Source organism: Chiloscyllium plagiosum, chromosome 19 (genome assembly GCF_004010195.1).
Source record: "Chiloscyllium plagiosum isolate BGI_BamShark_2017 chromosome 19, ASM401019v2, whole genome shotgun sequence".
Taxonomy (NCBI): domain Eukaryota; kingdom Metazoa; phylum Chordata; class Chondrichthyes; order Orectolobiformes; family Hemiscylliidae; genus Chiloscyllium; species Chiloscyllium plagiosum.
The window spans coordinates 14,887,501-14,903,870 of NC_057728.1; the positions used below are offsets into that span (position 1 = coordinate 14,887,501).

The 16,370-nt window shown below is 39.7% G+C and overlaps 1 protein-coding gene across 1 annotated transcript in view; it reads left to right on the forward strand.

The window, feature by feature from the left end:
• The window catches only part of iqub (IQ motif and ubiquitin domain containing), a 54,512-nt gene that overhangs the window by 15,478 nt on the left and 22,664 nt on the right, over nt 1–16,370 (forward strand). Inside the window, exons 6-9 of the mRNA XM_043709148.1 lie at nt 4,393–4,488; nt 8,488–8,622; nt 12,901–13,035; nt 13,490–13,624. Of these exons, the coding sequence (XP_043565083.1) occupies nt 4,393–4,488; nt 8,488–8,622; nt 12,901–13,035; nt 13,490–13,624 (501 nt within the window). The remainder of the gene's footprint in view (nt 1–4,392; nt 4,489–8,487; nt 8,623–12,900; nt 13,036–13,489; nt 13,625–16,370) is intronic.

Genomic DNA, 16,370 nt, shown 5'->3' on the forward strand with positions numbered 1-16,370 from the left:
TTTCTTTGTTCCTCGTAATATATTCCCCTGTTTCTGTCTTCAAGGGCCCAATTTTTGTCCTAACCATTTTTTTGCCTTGCACATACTTAAAAAAGCTTTTACTATCCTCCTTAATATTCTTGGCCAGTTTACCTTCGTACCCCATTTTTCCTCTGCTTATTTCCTTCTTAGTAATCCTCTGTTGCTGTTTAATAGCTTCCCAGTCCTCAGTTTTCTCACTTATCTTTGCTATGTTATACTTTATATGTTTCTTTACTTCCCTCGTCAGCCATGGCCGCCCATGCCTCCTCCTGGGATGTTTCTTCCTTTTAGGAATGAACTGATCCTGCAACTTTTGCATTATGCATATAAATATCCGCCATTGTTCCTCCACGGTCATCCCTGCTAAGGTATTGCAACATTGAACTTTGGTCAGCTCCTCCCTCATAGCTCCATAGTTCCCTTTATTCAACAGAAGTACTGTCAGTTCTGACTGTACCCTCTCCCTCTCAAATTGCAGATTGTAGCTTATTGTATTATGGTCACTACTTCCCAATGGCTCCTTCACTTCGAGGTCTCTGACTAATTCTGGTTTGTTACACAATACCAGATCCAGAATTGCCTTCTCCCTGGTCGGCTCCAGCACCAGCTGCTCTAAGAATCCATCTCTGAGGCACTCCACAAAGTCTCTTGCTTGAGGCCCAATACCATCCTGATTCTCCCAGTCTACCTGCATGTTAAAATCCCCCATAACAACTGTAGTAACATCTTTACGACAGGCCAATTTCAGCTCCTGATTTAACTTAGATCCGACATCCAGACTACTGTTTGGGGGCCTGTAGATGACTCCCAAGAGGGTCTTTTTACCCTTAGTATTTCGAAGCTCTATCCACACTGACTCTACATCCCCTGACTCTACATTCAGTCCCGCGCAAGGGACTGAATATCGTCCCTTACCAACAAGGCCACCCCACCCCCAGGCATAAAGCTGTCTGTATAGTAAAGCTTGATGGACCCCCATGATCTTTACTTGTCCGTTTGATATATTTATTTATCTGTGAACTCCCTTATTAGAAAGAACATACTACATTCCTGATTGCCCTTAGTTACTCTATTTGTTCAGGTTCCTCACTAGCAACTATGGTCATTGCGTTATTTTGCTGGTTTTAATTGAAACCATGTTATTATCTCTCCTACTGTTTTACTGTAAAGAACATTTAGTAATTGAAAGTTCTGCAATATTCAAAAAACTAAGTATACATGTAGAAGCACAAATGCTTGTTAACAAACAGTGCATGTCAAAGGGGAACCAGCAGAAAATGATGTCTGGGAGTTGAAACAAGATTTTAACCTCTGAAATGATCAGGTAGGGGGAATATTTAGCATTCAAAAAGGGAAACTCAATCCAACCCACCTTCAGAGCACAACTTTTATTAAAGCATAGTGAAGTACAGGCAACAACCTCACTGCCCAGAAACATCCTTATTTAAATATTTTAATCTGGCTGTTAGTGAGTTGGGGAGAAGGGTCCCAGAAGTTTAAATGAGGGCCTGGATCTTCTAGCCATCCTTTGCTCCCCCAGTGTCACCCCATGAATAATGTGGCACAAATTTCTACATCTTGCTCCAAACTCTGAAGTAAAAGGTAAAGTTGGCTGACAGATTGCTTGCATTTTATAATACCATTTGAATATGAGTAAAATGAATGTGAATTCCTCAGTTTTAATGGTTATTCTTCAAAATAGTTGCAGAACTTCAACATTTTATCATATATTGGGTGGATTGTTATTTTTTGATACTTTTTTGTTTATATTGCACTTTGAGACATTTTATTATCAAAAAGTTTCTATATAAATACAAGTTGTTCAGTTCTTAGAAACAATTTTTTTGAACTGGACACAGCACACACTATTCTCTAATTTATATACTTTATATACTTTTCATACATTAGAGAATATATTCAGAGATTCATACAGCATAGAAAAGTGGCCCATCAAGTCTGCAGCAACTTGTTTACCACTAAATGTGTGCTAATCCCAATTTCTTGCACTTGTCCCAAATCCTTCAATGTTATGATATTTGAAGTACTCATCCAATTTTTTTAAAGGTTGTAAGGTTTCCAGACTCCACTACCTTCCCAGTCAGAGCAGTCCAGATTCACACCATCTGCCAAGTGAAGTTCTCTTCCGAAATCCTCTCTGAAACTCTTGTCCCTTACCTGTGATTGACCCCTCAACCCAAGGGGAGCAGCTGCTGTCTAATCTTCCTGTCTGTACTCCAAACGACCTTATACACTTCAATCATGTCCCCTCTCGGTCTTTTCTGCTCTAAGGAAACAATCGAAGCTATCAGTTTCTCCCTCCCAGGCTCTATCCTGATGAACCTCTTCTTTACCCCTCCAGTGATACCACATCCTTCTGTGAGGTGACCAGAACTACACATAGTACTCCAGTTGTGGCCTGACCAATGCTCTATACAACTCCAACATTACTTCCTTGCTCATATACTCTATGCCACGACTGATGAAGGCAAGTCCCACATGACTTATTAACTGTCCTATTCAAATCCTGTACTGACTTCAGGGATCTGTGAATAATTACTCCAAGATCCCTCTGTTCCTTTAAGCTACCCAATGTGCTGCTATTCATTAAATACTCCCTTATCTTGTTTCTTCTTCCAAAGTGCATCACCTCACACTTATCATGGTTAAATATCATCTGCCACAGACATGCTTACCTGACCAGTCCATCTATGGCTTCCTGTAATCTACAACCATCTTCTTTGCTATTAACCACTCTACCAATCTTGGTGTCATCTGCAATTTTCCTTAATATTTCCCCCCCATTTTCATCTATGTCATTTATATATATAACAAACAATAAGGGTCCCAAGATGGATTCTTGTGGTCCAGACTCGAAATGTTAACTCTGATTTCTCTTCACAGTTGCTGCCAGACCTGCTGAGCTTTTCCAGCAACTTCTGTTTTTGTTTCTGATTTACAGCATTTGCAGTACTTTCAATTTTTATTTAGCCTTCTACCACTACTCTTTATGTTCTATTGCTAAGCCAGTTTCTAGTCCATCTTACGAAGTTTTCTGCAGTTCCTCATGCTTTATCCTTCTCAATCAGTCTCCCCTGTGGGACCTTGTCAAAAGCTTTGCTAAAATCCATATAAGCTACATAACTAAACTTCATCATCCATACATTGAGCACATTTTCAAGTGATTCTAACAAATTTATTAGACATGACAAAACCATGCTGACTATCCCTAATTAATTCATGCCTGTCCAAGTGAGTATTATTTCGTTTCTTTCGAATTTTCTCCAATAGCTTCCCTTCCACTGACGTGCGACTCACTGGTCTGTAATTTCCTGGTTCACCTCTACCACCCTCTTAAAAATCACACTAGCTCTCTGACATTTCCCCTGCTGTCTGAAAGAATTTAGAAATTTGTGCCAGAGCCCCTGCAATTCCCACAGCAGCCTGGGATGTAATTCACCCAGACCAGGGAATTTGTCTGTTTTTAAGCTTGACAGAGTCTCCAATATCTTCCCATTTCCTATGTCAAACTGCACAAGTTCCTTACAATCCCCCTTCCGAACTTAGTACCAACATCCTTTTTCCGAGTGAAGACCGAAGACAGGTAGTCATTCAACACCTTTCCAATATCCTGCGGCTTCAAGCACAGGTTACCCTCTTCATCCCTAATGGGCCATACTCTTTCTCTGGTTAACCTCATTCCTTTACTGTATTTATAAAAGTCATTATAACTTATGTAGCTGACTTGTTCCCCAGTCACCTCTCTATTAAGATGGTTGAAGTGTCAGAGAGTAAAATTATCAACACATTGTTAAAACTGACTTTTCCAGATGGACTTTAGGCTATAAAATTGTTTCCTCCATCTCCCCATGAACAACCTTCGCACATCCTGATTGCAGCTTTTCAAAAGTGAATATCAGTTCTACTTTATTCAAATTGTTTCAAATGCTCAGTTTTCTTACATTGACTACAGTGGTTTCATTTATGGAATATTTTGTTGTTTTCCCTTGTGCGTTCAATAATTCCATTTTAGCCATGTATCTTGTTGGTTTTAAACCTGCATTCATCATAAATATATTCCTTAAATGTTAAGCAGAAGTGGCACAATGTAGTTCACAAATCACTTTTCCCTCCTTTCCTTTAAAGGAGCATTTCATTTCAAATTTCCTACTACAGCTAGCCCAAATGAGATGAAATACTCAGCAGATATAGCATTTTGGGAAGAAACACCTTGATGCTCATTGCATTAGCATGTGTCCACAATATCACACCACATTGGTTTGCTATGTTGGGACAACAATTTAGCTCATTAGCATTTGTTTTGAATTAATGTGTTCATAACTTTTTTCCTATTGCATTCCCTGAAACAAATAGATGTGACAGTGAGATCAGACACTCTAATTTTGGACTGTTCGAAATGCACTACAACAGAGAGCCCTACACCAATTGTCTCAAATGAGTGGCCAGAAGGTAAATTAATGCTAATTTGTAGCAAACTATTGTTGAGCTCTTCAGCTACTTTATGTTGTATTACTCGTTTTCCACATATAAATTTGCCAATCATGGGAAAGGACTGCGAGCAGTAAAGAAAATTACTTTCTTTGAAGATTAGAACTGATACCTACAAATTAAGGGAGAGCTGAACAAACATGCCTTTTCTAGGATTTAACGCACAAAGTCTAGGATTTAATAAAATCTAGGATTTAACACATAAACACCAGCTAGTCATTTGGTGTAGTACACATTCAGTAATACACATGGGAGATTTTTTTATATTTTCATGAAGAGATACTATATCACCCTATAGATTCATGTAAAAGATTAATTTTTTGAAACAATCTGTCAAAAGTCACGGGATTGACTTTTATATGGATAATGTTTTTCACGTGCATGATTTGGCCACATTGAATGGGCAAGATGACCTTGAGTAGCTACGGAGCTGAGGCATTGCCAAATAAATTTAAGTAGTTTTTAACATATTATAAAAGGGAGTCGATGTTTATTAAATAGACCTTTCAAATCTGATCCTTTTCAATATTTTAACTATGTATAGCTGAAAGAAACCTAAGGCAGCTATGGCATTTGTACTGCATTTTATAAAGATATCCTTCCTTTGATGTTGTTTTTGAGTGATATATCAGTAACATTGCAGTAGGGTCCAAACAATATTCTCTCCATTTTAACAAATAAAATAAATCCATTATAATCTCAGCTACTGACCATCACTGTAATAATTTCTTTAACTTTTCTAATTGCTGGATTTAAGTTTTGCAATTCTTATCCATATTAAGATGTATTTAGTTAGTTTTACTCTTGCTTTTTCAGTTGTAGCCAAAGCATTTAAAGCAATTACTTCTCTCTTCCCAACCCCATGTATCCTTTGATTCTGAACTTTTCATGCCTTAATCCCAAAAAAAAACTATGGTCCACTTTTACATAAGGCATATGAGAAATTATGTTTCTTTAATGCCAAAAATCATGAGATGAACTTTTACATGAAGGTTGAATTTATGCAATACACCACCGTTCAACTGTGGTATATTGTGTAAATTGAGTATATGCAATATACCACAGTTCAAATTTTTTGTTGAAATTTGTAAGTGAATGTTACAAACCATTGTCTGTAGTGAGCACCCTCATCACTGTACAGTCACGATACAGCTGTGGTTTATCGCTCATAAAATATTAATTTACATTTTTCCATTATTCCTGCCCACCCAATGTTAACTGCTTCATCAGAAAGTAAATTGGTTCAAGTGGACTTTAAAGATTCCAGAGCATCTTTTAAGAACAGTGATTTTCTCAGTGTCTAAATCAACATTACATTTCCAACAAACAGCACCAAAGACTTCCAGATTAATTGGTTATTTGTTTCAATGCTATTTAAGTGATGATATTAAATGGGCTTACTTAAGTTGGCCACATTGAATGGACAAGGTGACATTCGGTGACTGAAAAGCTACAGTATTGCCAAATTAATTTACATACTTTTTAATGCTTGTAAAAGGGTGCCAAAGTCTGCAAAATAAAATTCTCAAATATGGGACCTCAACCATGCAGAAGAATAAGGGTAGCAGATGTTTGAGAACACCATCATCTGCAAGTTCACCTCCAAGCCACACACCATCACATTTTGAAATGTGTCACTATTCCTTCACTGATGCTCTGTCAGGGTCTTGGATCTCCCTCCTTGACAGCATTGTGGGTGTACCTTTGCCAAGGACTGCAAAAATTAAAAAAAAAAGTTCACCATGACCTTCTGAAGGGCAGGTAGGAATGGGTAATATATATTAGTCTAACCAGTGATGTGAACACGCCAGGAATGACTAAAATACATTAGAGTGTACAGTTTCAAATTGTGTGCAATGGGCCACTTGGAATGTGAACCATTTTACATATCTTGAGAACCTCTATTCAATAGCATCAGGCATAGAAGACAAAATGCATAATTGCCACTGGGTCAGCTCAGCCTTTAACCAACTGAAGATAAAAGTACTTAAGAGCCAGAACCTCAAAGCTGAGGTGAAAGTCATGGTTTACCAGGCAACAATGATCTCCAGGCTCTAATATGTGGAGGCTTGAGTAAGCTGCAACAAGCATCTCAAAGCACTGGAGAAGCACCACCAGTGATGCTTTTGCAAGATTCACAGAAGCAGGCATAGGGGTCCTTGGTATGTATGTTGTGATGAAACTGTTCCTTTAACAAGGTTATGCTGTCTTTGACTTTTTTTCTTGAGAGGTCATAAACAGCGCAGACTTCAAAATGTCTGGGGATTGAAGGGTTTTAGGGCCAATTTGATAATAGCTAACAGATACTGCCTTGGGAAGAAGGCTTTCAAGTTTTAAAAGCAAACACATGTACAATGAAAGGGGAGTGGCTAGTCCTCCCAGCTCAGCTTTTCTCTTGTTTGGTTTGGTTTTTAGCAGTAGTGTGGAAAAAGCTGCTGGACCCAAAGAAAGCAGGTCCAGGCTGGTACTTTGTCTCTGACTTCTTTCTTGTAAAAACTTGTGTTTGATTTTACTTTATGTGCCAAGGGGTGTTTGTGGGGATTGAAGTATTTGGAACAGCATCATTAAGATGGAATGATCCATTGGGTTTTCAGAGTGGTTAAGTTATTCCATATTTTGTTTTCTGTTGTTTGTGTTTCATTCAGTAATCTTGTAATTAAATTCTGTTTTGTTTAAACTAAGTAGTTTGACCAGCTGATACTCTCTGCGAATATCCTCTTCACACCTGCTTAAAACAACGAGCAAAGTTAGAGCCTGGGCTACCTTCTTGAAATGTTTTGAGAGGGTTTGTCTGGTTCATAACAATGTCAAAAACCTACCTCCAATAGGAAACTGACTAAAGTTCAGATATTTGTGGAAATTAGTCCTTAATTGAAGTGGAAGTGGATTTTCTGTTCAATTAGTGGTCAGAAATGAAAGTGGATCAGCTGAAGTGTGGGACTCATCTCGACCCTTCATTGGTAGCCTTCTCTGAGACCACTGGTTATCCTGAGAGAGATCTGTGGTTTTGGATCAATGTTTGCCACTACACACAAGGAAATGAAATAGCACGCAGGAACTGGAGACGTTGCACTCAGGGTTAACAATAAGTTTATCACTCACTGATCTGCATCTGTTGCTGGAGGCCATGAATGAGAAGAAGGAAGTTCTCTTCTCAGAGGATTGCAGAATGAGACCACTTTATTATGCAGTAGAGGCACCTCGCTGTGGAATTCAACAATCTTGCTTACTGCTCTTTGTGATACAATGCCAATTGAATAATGACCTCTTGAACTGACAAAGTTTTCATGCTGATCCTTCCCCTCTCCAGTGATGGGTTGTTGCAACTTTTTCTTCAAATGAGTAAGCTTTTTCAACTCTGACCAGTCTTTACCCTTACCTGCTAAAACATTTGTGTCTTCCTGACTTTCACCCAGTTAGTCTGAGGCAGGTGACTTCCAAACACCAGATTTGGAGATTAGCCTGAATGATATGAACACTATTTCTTTTGGGTCTTATACTTTTGTATTGTGGAGCTCATAAATGCACAACCTAGAATGGTAATATGTGAATTTTCAAACTTTGGTAAAGCTGCAGAAGGGAATGACCAGAACTGGTTCGACAGCTCGGTTTAGGTTTATTTATTTTAGAGACATACAGGCCTTGAACCGATATTATCTTTTTATGTAAGAGTTTGGACTTAGCGTGGTTAGGTTATTAGAGATAAATAGAGATGGTAGGATTGGAAAACACTGGTGTATGTTATTATTTGTGGGGATGAAGATTGAAAGATCCATGAACTTTGTTGCCCTTTTATGTTAAACTCAGTTTGTTAGGATGAACGCAAATTGCTGGATTGCCTTGATTCCCCTGTATTTGTCTATGTTTCTTGTACTAGTCACACCAGCAAATATTGACTTTGCCTTCCTTTTATTTTCATTTAAGCTATGTTTATTTCTCACTTTCTATTTTACTCTGCAGAAGAACCAGAAACTGAACCTGCAGTAACCTGTGAGGAATTAAGAGCCAAGTTAGAAGCACAGATAGCTGCTATTGCATCAGTGCATGGTAAAATTGAACCCGAAAAGACTGAGACACTAGTTTCCAAAGGCACAGGTAAAGTTGCTAATCAAAGTGTTTTAATTTGCAGCTTATTAACCAGCAAAATAATATTAAATTGGTTAGTTTTATTACCATGTTTTGAAATGGTTTATAGAGTTAGCGAAAACCCACACCATTTTATAGTGAATGTAGTTGGCAGGTACCGTTATTCTCAGGTTGACTGTATAATCAGATGTTTGGAGATGTCTGGGAGCAGAATTATCAAACTAATTTTTTTTGTTCATTTCTCCAGTTGCTTCATCAGTGTAAACCACTTTTGTCCCATTCTACTCAGCAACTTCACATGACCAGATTAAAGCTTTTCAAAAATAATTGTCAGTCCCGATTTGTTTACACTATTTTGTGCTATTTTTGTTAGTTTTGAAATTGTTCCAGTAATTAGAAATCACCAAAACACTAGCTCCAGGAGGGAACATTTAATCTGAGTCTCTTGATTCATAGGATATTACTATTTAAAAACTTGAATGATTGAGATTTGTACAAATGATTTAACTTTAGATCATTACTGTACAAGGTCATCACTTGATTCACCCACACTCAGAGTTGACTATTGGTAAATAATGATCAGTGAAATGTTTGTCAAAGGTCTGCACTTTCAAAACTAGTTCTGTGTTTATTGGAATAAATTAGCAGCCAGGTTTCATGTGCATTGCAAGCAGGAGGAAAGGCTGAATAATGCTTCAGAATTGGCAACTGATCGTGATTTCCTCGTGGTAAAAACAAGGACTGCTGATGCTGGAAACCAGAGTCAAGATTAGAGTGATGCTGGAAAAGCACAGCAGGTCAGGCAGCATCCGAGGAGCAGGAAAATCGACGTTTTGGGCAAAAACCCTTCATCAGGAATAGAGGCAGGGTGCCTGCAGAGTGGAGAGATAAATGAGAGGGGGGCTGGGGGTGGGGAGAAAGTAGCATAGAATACAATAGGTGAATGGGGGCGGGGATGAAGGTGATAGGTCAGAGAGGAGGGTGGAGTGGATAGGTGGAAAGGAAGATAGGCAGGTAGGACAAGTCATGAGGGCAGTGCTGAGCTGGAAGGTTGGAGCTGGAGTGAGGTGGGGGAAGGGGAAATGAGGAAACTGGTGAAATCCACATTGATGCCATAGGGTTGAAGTGTTCCGAGGCGGAAGATGAGGTGTTCTTCCTCCAGGCGTCGGGTGGTGAGGGAGCGGCGGTGGAGGAGGCCCAGGACCTGCGTGTCCTTGGCAAAGTAGGAGGGGGAGTTGAAATGTTGGGCCACAGGGCGGTGTGGTTGACTGGTGCGGGTGTCTCGGAGATATTTCCTAAAGCAGTCTGCTGGGAGGCGTTCAGTCTCCCCAATGTAGAGGAAATCGCATTGGGAGCAACGAATACAATAAATGACATTGGTGGATGTGCAGGTAAAACTTTGATGGATGTGGAAGGCTCATTTGGGGCCTTGGATGGAGGTGAGAGAGGAGGTATGGGTGCAGGTTTTGCAATTCCTGCGATGGCAGGGGAGGGTGCCAGGATGGGAAGGTGGGTTGTTGGGGGGCGTGGACCTGACCAGGTAGTCACGGAGGGAACGGTCTTTGCGGAAAGCGGAAATGAGTAGGGAGGGAAATATATCCCTGGAGGTGACAGAAATGTCTTTGGATGATGTGGTTTATGTGAAGGCTGGTATGGTGGAAGGTGAGCACCAGGGGGGTTCTGTTCTTCTTACGATTGGAGGGGTGAGGTTTGAGGGCAGAAGGGCGGGATGTGGACGAGATGCGTTGGAGGGCATCTTTAACCACATGGGAAGGGAAATCGTGGTCTCTAAAGAAGGAGGCCATCTGGTGTGTTCTGTGGTGGAACTGGTCATCCTGGGAGCAGATATAGTGGAGGGGGAGGAATTGGGAATACAGGATGGCATTTTTCCAGGAGGTAGGATGGGAAGAGGTGTAATCCAGGTAGCTGTGGGAGTCTGTGGGTTTGTAAAAAATGTCAGTGTCAAGTTGGTCGTCGTTAATGGAGATGGAGAGGTCCAGAAAGGGGAGGGAGGTGTCAGAGATGGTCCAGGTGAATATAAGGTTGGGGTGGAATGTGTTGGTGTAGTGAATTGCTCAACCTCCTCGCGGGAGCACGCGATAGAACCAATGCAGTCATCAATGTAGCGGAGGAAGAGGTGGGGAGTGGTGCCGGTGTAACTACGGAAGATGGACTGTTCTACGTAGCCAACAGAGAGACAGGCATAACTGGGGCCCATATGGCCCTTTGGTCTGGAGGAAGTGGGAGGATTCGAAGGAGAAATTGTTAAGGATGAGGATCAGTTCAGCCAAACGAATGAGAGTGTCGGTGGAAGGGTACTATTGGGGACGTCAGGAGAGGAAGAAATAGAGGGCTTGGAGACCCTGGTCATGGTGGATGGAGGTGTAGAGGGATTGGGGGGATCTGGACTAGGGGGGAATAGATCAGTGTCAAGGTGTAGGAGGAGGTGTCTTCGAGTTGGCATCTGGCTTCAGCGGTGTAGAGGTCAGTGCGCCAAACTACCACTGCACCCCCTTTATCTGCAGGTTTGATGGTGAGGTTGGGATTGGAGCAGAGGGAGTGGAGGGCTGCGCGTTGTGAGGGTGAGAGGTTGGAGTGGGGGAGGGGGGTAGACAGGTTGAGGCGGTTAATGTCTCGGCGGCAGTTGGAAATGAAGAGATCGAGGGCAGGTAATAGGCCAGCACAGGGTGTCCAGGTGGATGGATTGTGTTGGAGGTGGGCAAAGGGGTCATGTCCATCAGTGAAACCAGAGCATAAAATGTTGTTCAGACAGAGTTCAGGTATATGCCTTTGTGGTCAGTTTTATTCCAACTTGAACATCACCAGCATCAACACCATTGCTTAGTTGTTCCCATATTATAAAATGGTTAGGTTGAACATGCCCTGCTGCTCAAACCCCAATGCTTTAGATTTTAACTCAGCCATCTCTAGAAAGTTTTGTGTAAATCAGTCTTTGGTATAATAATTCTTTGTTTTCAATTGTTGACTTACAAATAGCTAAATCCACTGTTACCAATGATAAAAACAGAGGTTAAAATATTGCTAGACAGAATCCAGTCAGTCGTCAGTTTTATTCCAACACCTATTTCTTTTAATCAACTTCATATAGAAACATGTCTGGTATGGTTCAGAGGTAGGGATAGTACAACTGCATCATAAGACCCCTTCCCCATATATAAAAGTATATAGAAGCAGAAGTAGGCCATTGAGTCTTCTCCACCATTCAGTTAGATCATGGCTGATCTGACAAGCCTGAAATCCACTTTGCTGCCTTTTCACCAGAAGTCATGATTCCCTTACAGAATAAATACCTGTTTATTTCAGGCTTGAATACACCCAATGACACAGCCTCTACAGCTCTCCATGGTAAGGAATTCCACCAATTGCATAACCGGCTGTCTTAAATAGGTGAGGCTCTACTCTGAGATTTTTCTCCTCTGGCCTTAGTCTATCCCATCAGGGGAAACAACCTCTCCACATCCACCCTATCAAGCTCCCTAAGCCTCCGGGTTGCATATAAACTGGGATGATTATAGGCTGAAATGCACCCAATCAAGTTCTCACCCAATTAGTTTATAACCACCTCTGCATCCCTATCAAATAATGACATTAACTTCAGGATAAACTAATAACTAATAAATTTAAAAAATTTTTTGGTGGTTGTTCCCAGTTATAAATGTTTGATTGTTTATAAAGTTACAAAGGCAAAAAATGTTCTCATTTATAAGTTTATTCAATGAGTTTTACAGAGATTCTAGGTTTCTCCCCACGTTTCCCCAAATTTAGTTATCTCAGCCAAACCAATGGTGAGAGCCCTACCATTGAACCCAGAGTACTGGGTTAAGAATCATGAAATTCTAGCTAGTATTACTTCTTCTGTTGAAATTTTCAGTAATCACAGAGGGGAAATATGGTAAGGTTAGCATAAGTATGGTGTGATCTCTCCCGCAGAAGCAAAATGAAGCTTTCTTTCACGACTGAAACACCAAAATTGGTTACTAGCATGCAACCCAGCAAGGAATCAACTGTAGTTAATATACATCCTTCATAAAAACAGGATAGATTATGATAGAAGTAAACACAATGGACTTTGATGGTTTGTGTGCATTTCACTCAGATAACTTTTGAATAGAACTAGCAAACAAACTAGCTCTACCAGTCTCTAGACATACAAGTTGATAGGATATGAATGAAAAGAGCTTGTGTCACTGTGTTGCACCAGCTGTGTATTTCTTCACACCTTTTAGGTTTTACATTTATTTTCCTGTTTTCCCTCTTGCTGGTAAGATGCTACCGAATGCTTGGTTTATCGATCTCCACCAACTGCTGCCGACAGAGACTTAAAAAAGAGATCAGTACTGCAGGCATATCCTCCGCTACCAAAGACCCCACCACCAGATATTGCAAGTAGTACAGTCACAGGTAATGACCCCCAAAGAAAAATGTTGTTGCATGTGTTCAGTTTATGGTTTACCTGATTAACTGACTTAACAGCAAGCATTTAATCTGTATATTGCAATGTTAACCAGTGTTATATTTGACTGTTGGATGGTACATAATGGTTCAAAAAAAATTGCCAAATTTTGAATTTGCAGAAAACTACTGAATATTCATAACCATTGTACTGTAGAAAGGCAGAATGATTTTGGATTCTACAAAATGTGCCTTTCCAGTTAATTTTAATTCTGGAATCAAAATGCCTTCCTCAAATTTACAGTTTTTTTTGGGAGGGAGTTTTGATTTACAGGTTTTGCTAAACACAAATGGCTATAATATAAATAATGACTGTAAATAGATGACTGCAATGTTAATTCAGTAGAACACTACCAAGTTTATTTTTGTGTTCAAGCTAATTTTTTGTGCTTTTTTAATTTAGTTAAAGTTGCCCTACTTCCTACTGGTGATGTTATGACCGTGGCACTCCCCATCTGCCTTACAACAGGGAAGCTAAAAGCACGATTTGGAAAAGAGTTGAAAGTACCAGCAAATAAACTGGAAATAACATGTGACAGTAAGGCTGAAATAATTAAAGAAATTGTGTGACAATATGTGTGTTTACTGAATTGTTATCTGATGCATTATTAGCCATGGAATCTTCTAGCCTGGTGGTTAATTATTTTGTCTATCAGGTTTTGTCTCGTTGTTTTTACTAACATAAACCACCTTGTCTAAGAAATTGCTTCCTCTCCAAATATTCTGAATATTACAGTATTTCAAACAATTTCCATTTTGAAAGTACTTAAGAATTCTCCTGGAATGTCAGATTGTAGAAGAGAGTTCTACATTCTAAATACATGCAATGTAATGATTATCTTAACTACCCATTCAATTCTTTTTGTGGTCACTGTAGATTTCCACACTCTCATTTACATTTCACAGTCAATCTTCCATTTTCCTCATGCCTCTCACAGGTCAATAACCAAACCTTTTGACGACCACTGTTTAAAACTCCAACCCTTTAAATCTGGGTACATAACTGTAATGCCAGTCACGGGTAAGATGCTCATAAAAGTGGCAGTTATTCTGTCCCTTTCTATCCACCCCTATCACCCTTGTAACATTCTATAAAGCATTTCTGTGTGGACAGAAGTACAGATTAAGTCAGGCCAAATTAAATCAACTTGATTTGAAATGTCAAGTGGAATGCATGTTACAGTCTTTTTGGTGGATTTGGACTATTGTCAGTACAAGGCTTTTTTCAGAATGTTACCAGCTATACTGGATCTTCAACCTACACTAGAAGTATGAGATCTTTTTAGCATAGATGTGCAACTCTTCCATCCATTACCTTACAGTCTGTAGAAACAGATAGGAATTGATTCGTAAGATAACATCCTGGGCTGGACCTGCCTGTAGTGCTACCAACATGTAATGTGGTCTCAAATGCTGATTGTGACTGTTGACACAATTATTTTGAAGTGTGGCCCATAAGATTTTGTAAAGTCAGTTTCGTTGCTGTAGCTAGTTTTAAAGGTGATCAGTAATTTTCAACCGTTCTGGCTGATACTAACCCATTGAATTCTGACAGGGTCAGGCATGTTAATAATTGGATAATGGAAATCCATTGCCACGATTGCAAAGGACGATCGTAGAGTAGTGGAATTAGTGGATGGAATTATTTTCCCTATCTGATCGTGGTGAGAAGGGGAATTAATTAGGCCGATCTGTTTGACAAGATGTCCACACCTTCTTGCCACCTCACTTACTATGTTCTGGGCAGGAAGGTCCTTTTGGAGCTTTCTCAGTCTGCCAGTAATTAAGATGTTTAAGTAGTCAAGTGATAGCCACTTAAGTGCCTCAACTCATCATCTCTCTGATTTCTTGCCTTTGCATTGGGTGGGAAAGTTTCCCAGCTACGAAACCAGGATGGCCTTATTGCTGGATTGGGGGACAAAGGGGTGACCTCTGAAGTGCACCTGTCTGCCCTTGCCTTTGATGTCCCTCTCCCTGCAACTCCATCCTGCATTAAGATAAAGAACACTAACCTTCTTGTTGCTGTCTTACCCAAGGCTTAGGCTTGGTGAAGGTACTTAAGTCCCAGAACCTCCCTGTCACTGATTGTCCAGCGGTTTCAGGCAATTCAGAATGCCAATGTTAAGATAACCACCTAAATTCTTAATGATCTGATTACCAAGTGATAGGTCAAGTTATTTGGCATTGGGAGGGGGCATGCTAGTAGCCATCGAACACCCCATTCTGACTAAAAATGAGAAAATTTCCTAAAATATTTTGTAGTCATAATTTTGGATTTACTTAATGCGGACTGATTTGGAATTCCTTACCTCTGGTAAATTAGTAAAACTGCAGATCCAAATCCTCACTACAGTTTATGTACAGATTTATATCAGATCAGTTTGATTCGACACAGATGATTTCCATTGTAAAGTTCAATAAGCCCTATTGATCTGTTTAATGTACTTAAGATTAAACCTGCCTGTTGTAGTGATATATTTTAAAGTTTTTGAATTGACTATCTTTGAGAGACAGTTGCTGCAGTGGGTAGAGAACATACTGTTCAGTGAGCAATAAGCTCCATTAGTGGGGTGCAAAGCCTTTCTCAGGGCCATTAATGTTACTGATTCAATAGGAAATTTTCATAATTTTGCAGTCATTACCTGCGAGGATATTTGGAGATGCTCCAAGAACAGTATTTATTTTATAATTTAGCAGTTTTATAATTTAACTTTGCTCAAGATGTTGATTGCTTGGAGTTGGAGAAGAAATGCCTATTTTGCAGCTGGGAGAATTGAGTTCTGCAGTTTTGTTCATGGATGCATCTCAGTGAATCTGAGAGATATACTGATTGAAGATCCAAATTATTGTTCTGAAAATTGACAGAGTATATGAATGAGGCAAAAATATACACTCCTCTTCATTGCTGCTTGTGCCTAACAGACGGATATGAGCGGTTACTTTACAACCTAAAGTTTTGGCAAGTCTTAATATGATCTTAAATTGTTTGATGGGAAAAAATAGAAGAATAGCCCATGATTATTATCCATTTTAATTGTATTACCATTTGGAGTCATAATTTCAGCTGCCTTGTCTCAAGTCTCTGGAGTTCTCTTCCTAAACTTCTCCACCTCTTTAATTCTCTCCTTCCTCATTTAGGATGCTCCTTGTAAACTACCTCTTTAACAAAGACTTTGGCCATTCAGCTCAATATCAATATTCTGTGGCTTGTAAATTTGGCCTTATTATGCTTGTGTGAAGTGCAAAGGAATGTTTTATTACATTGGAGATACTGTGTAGAAACA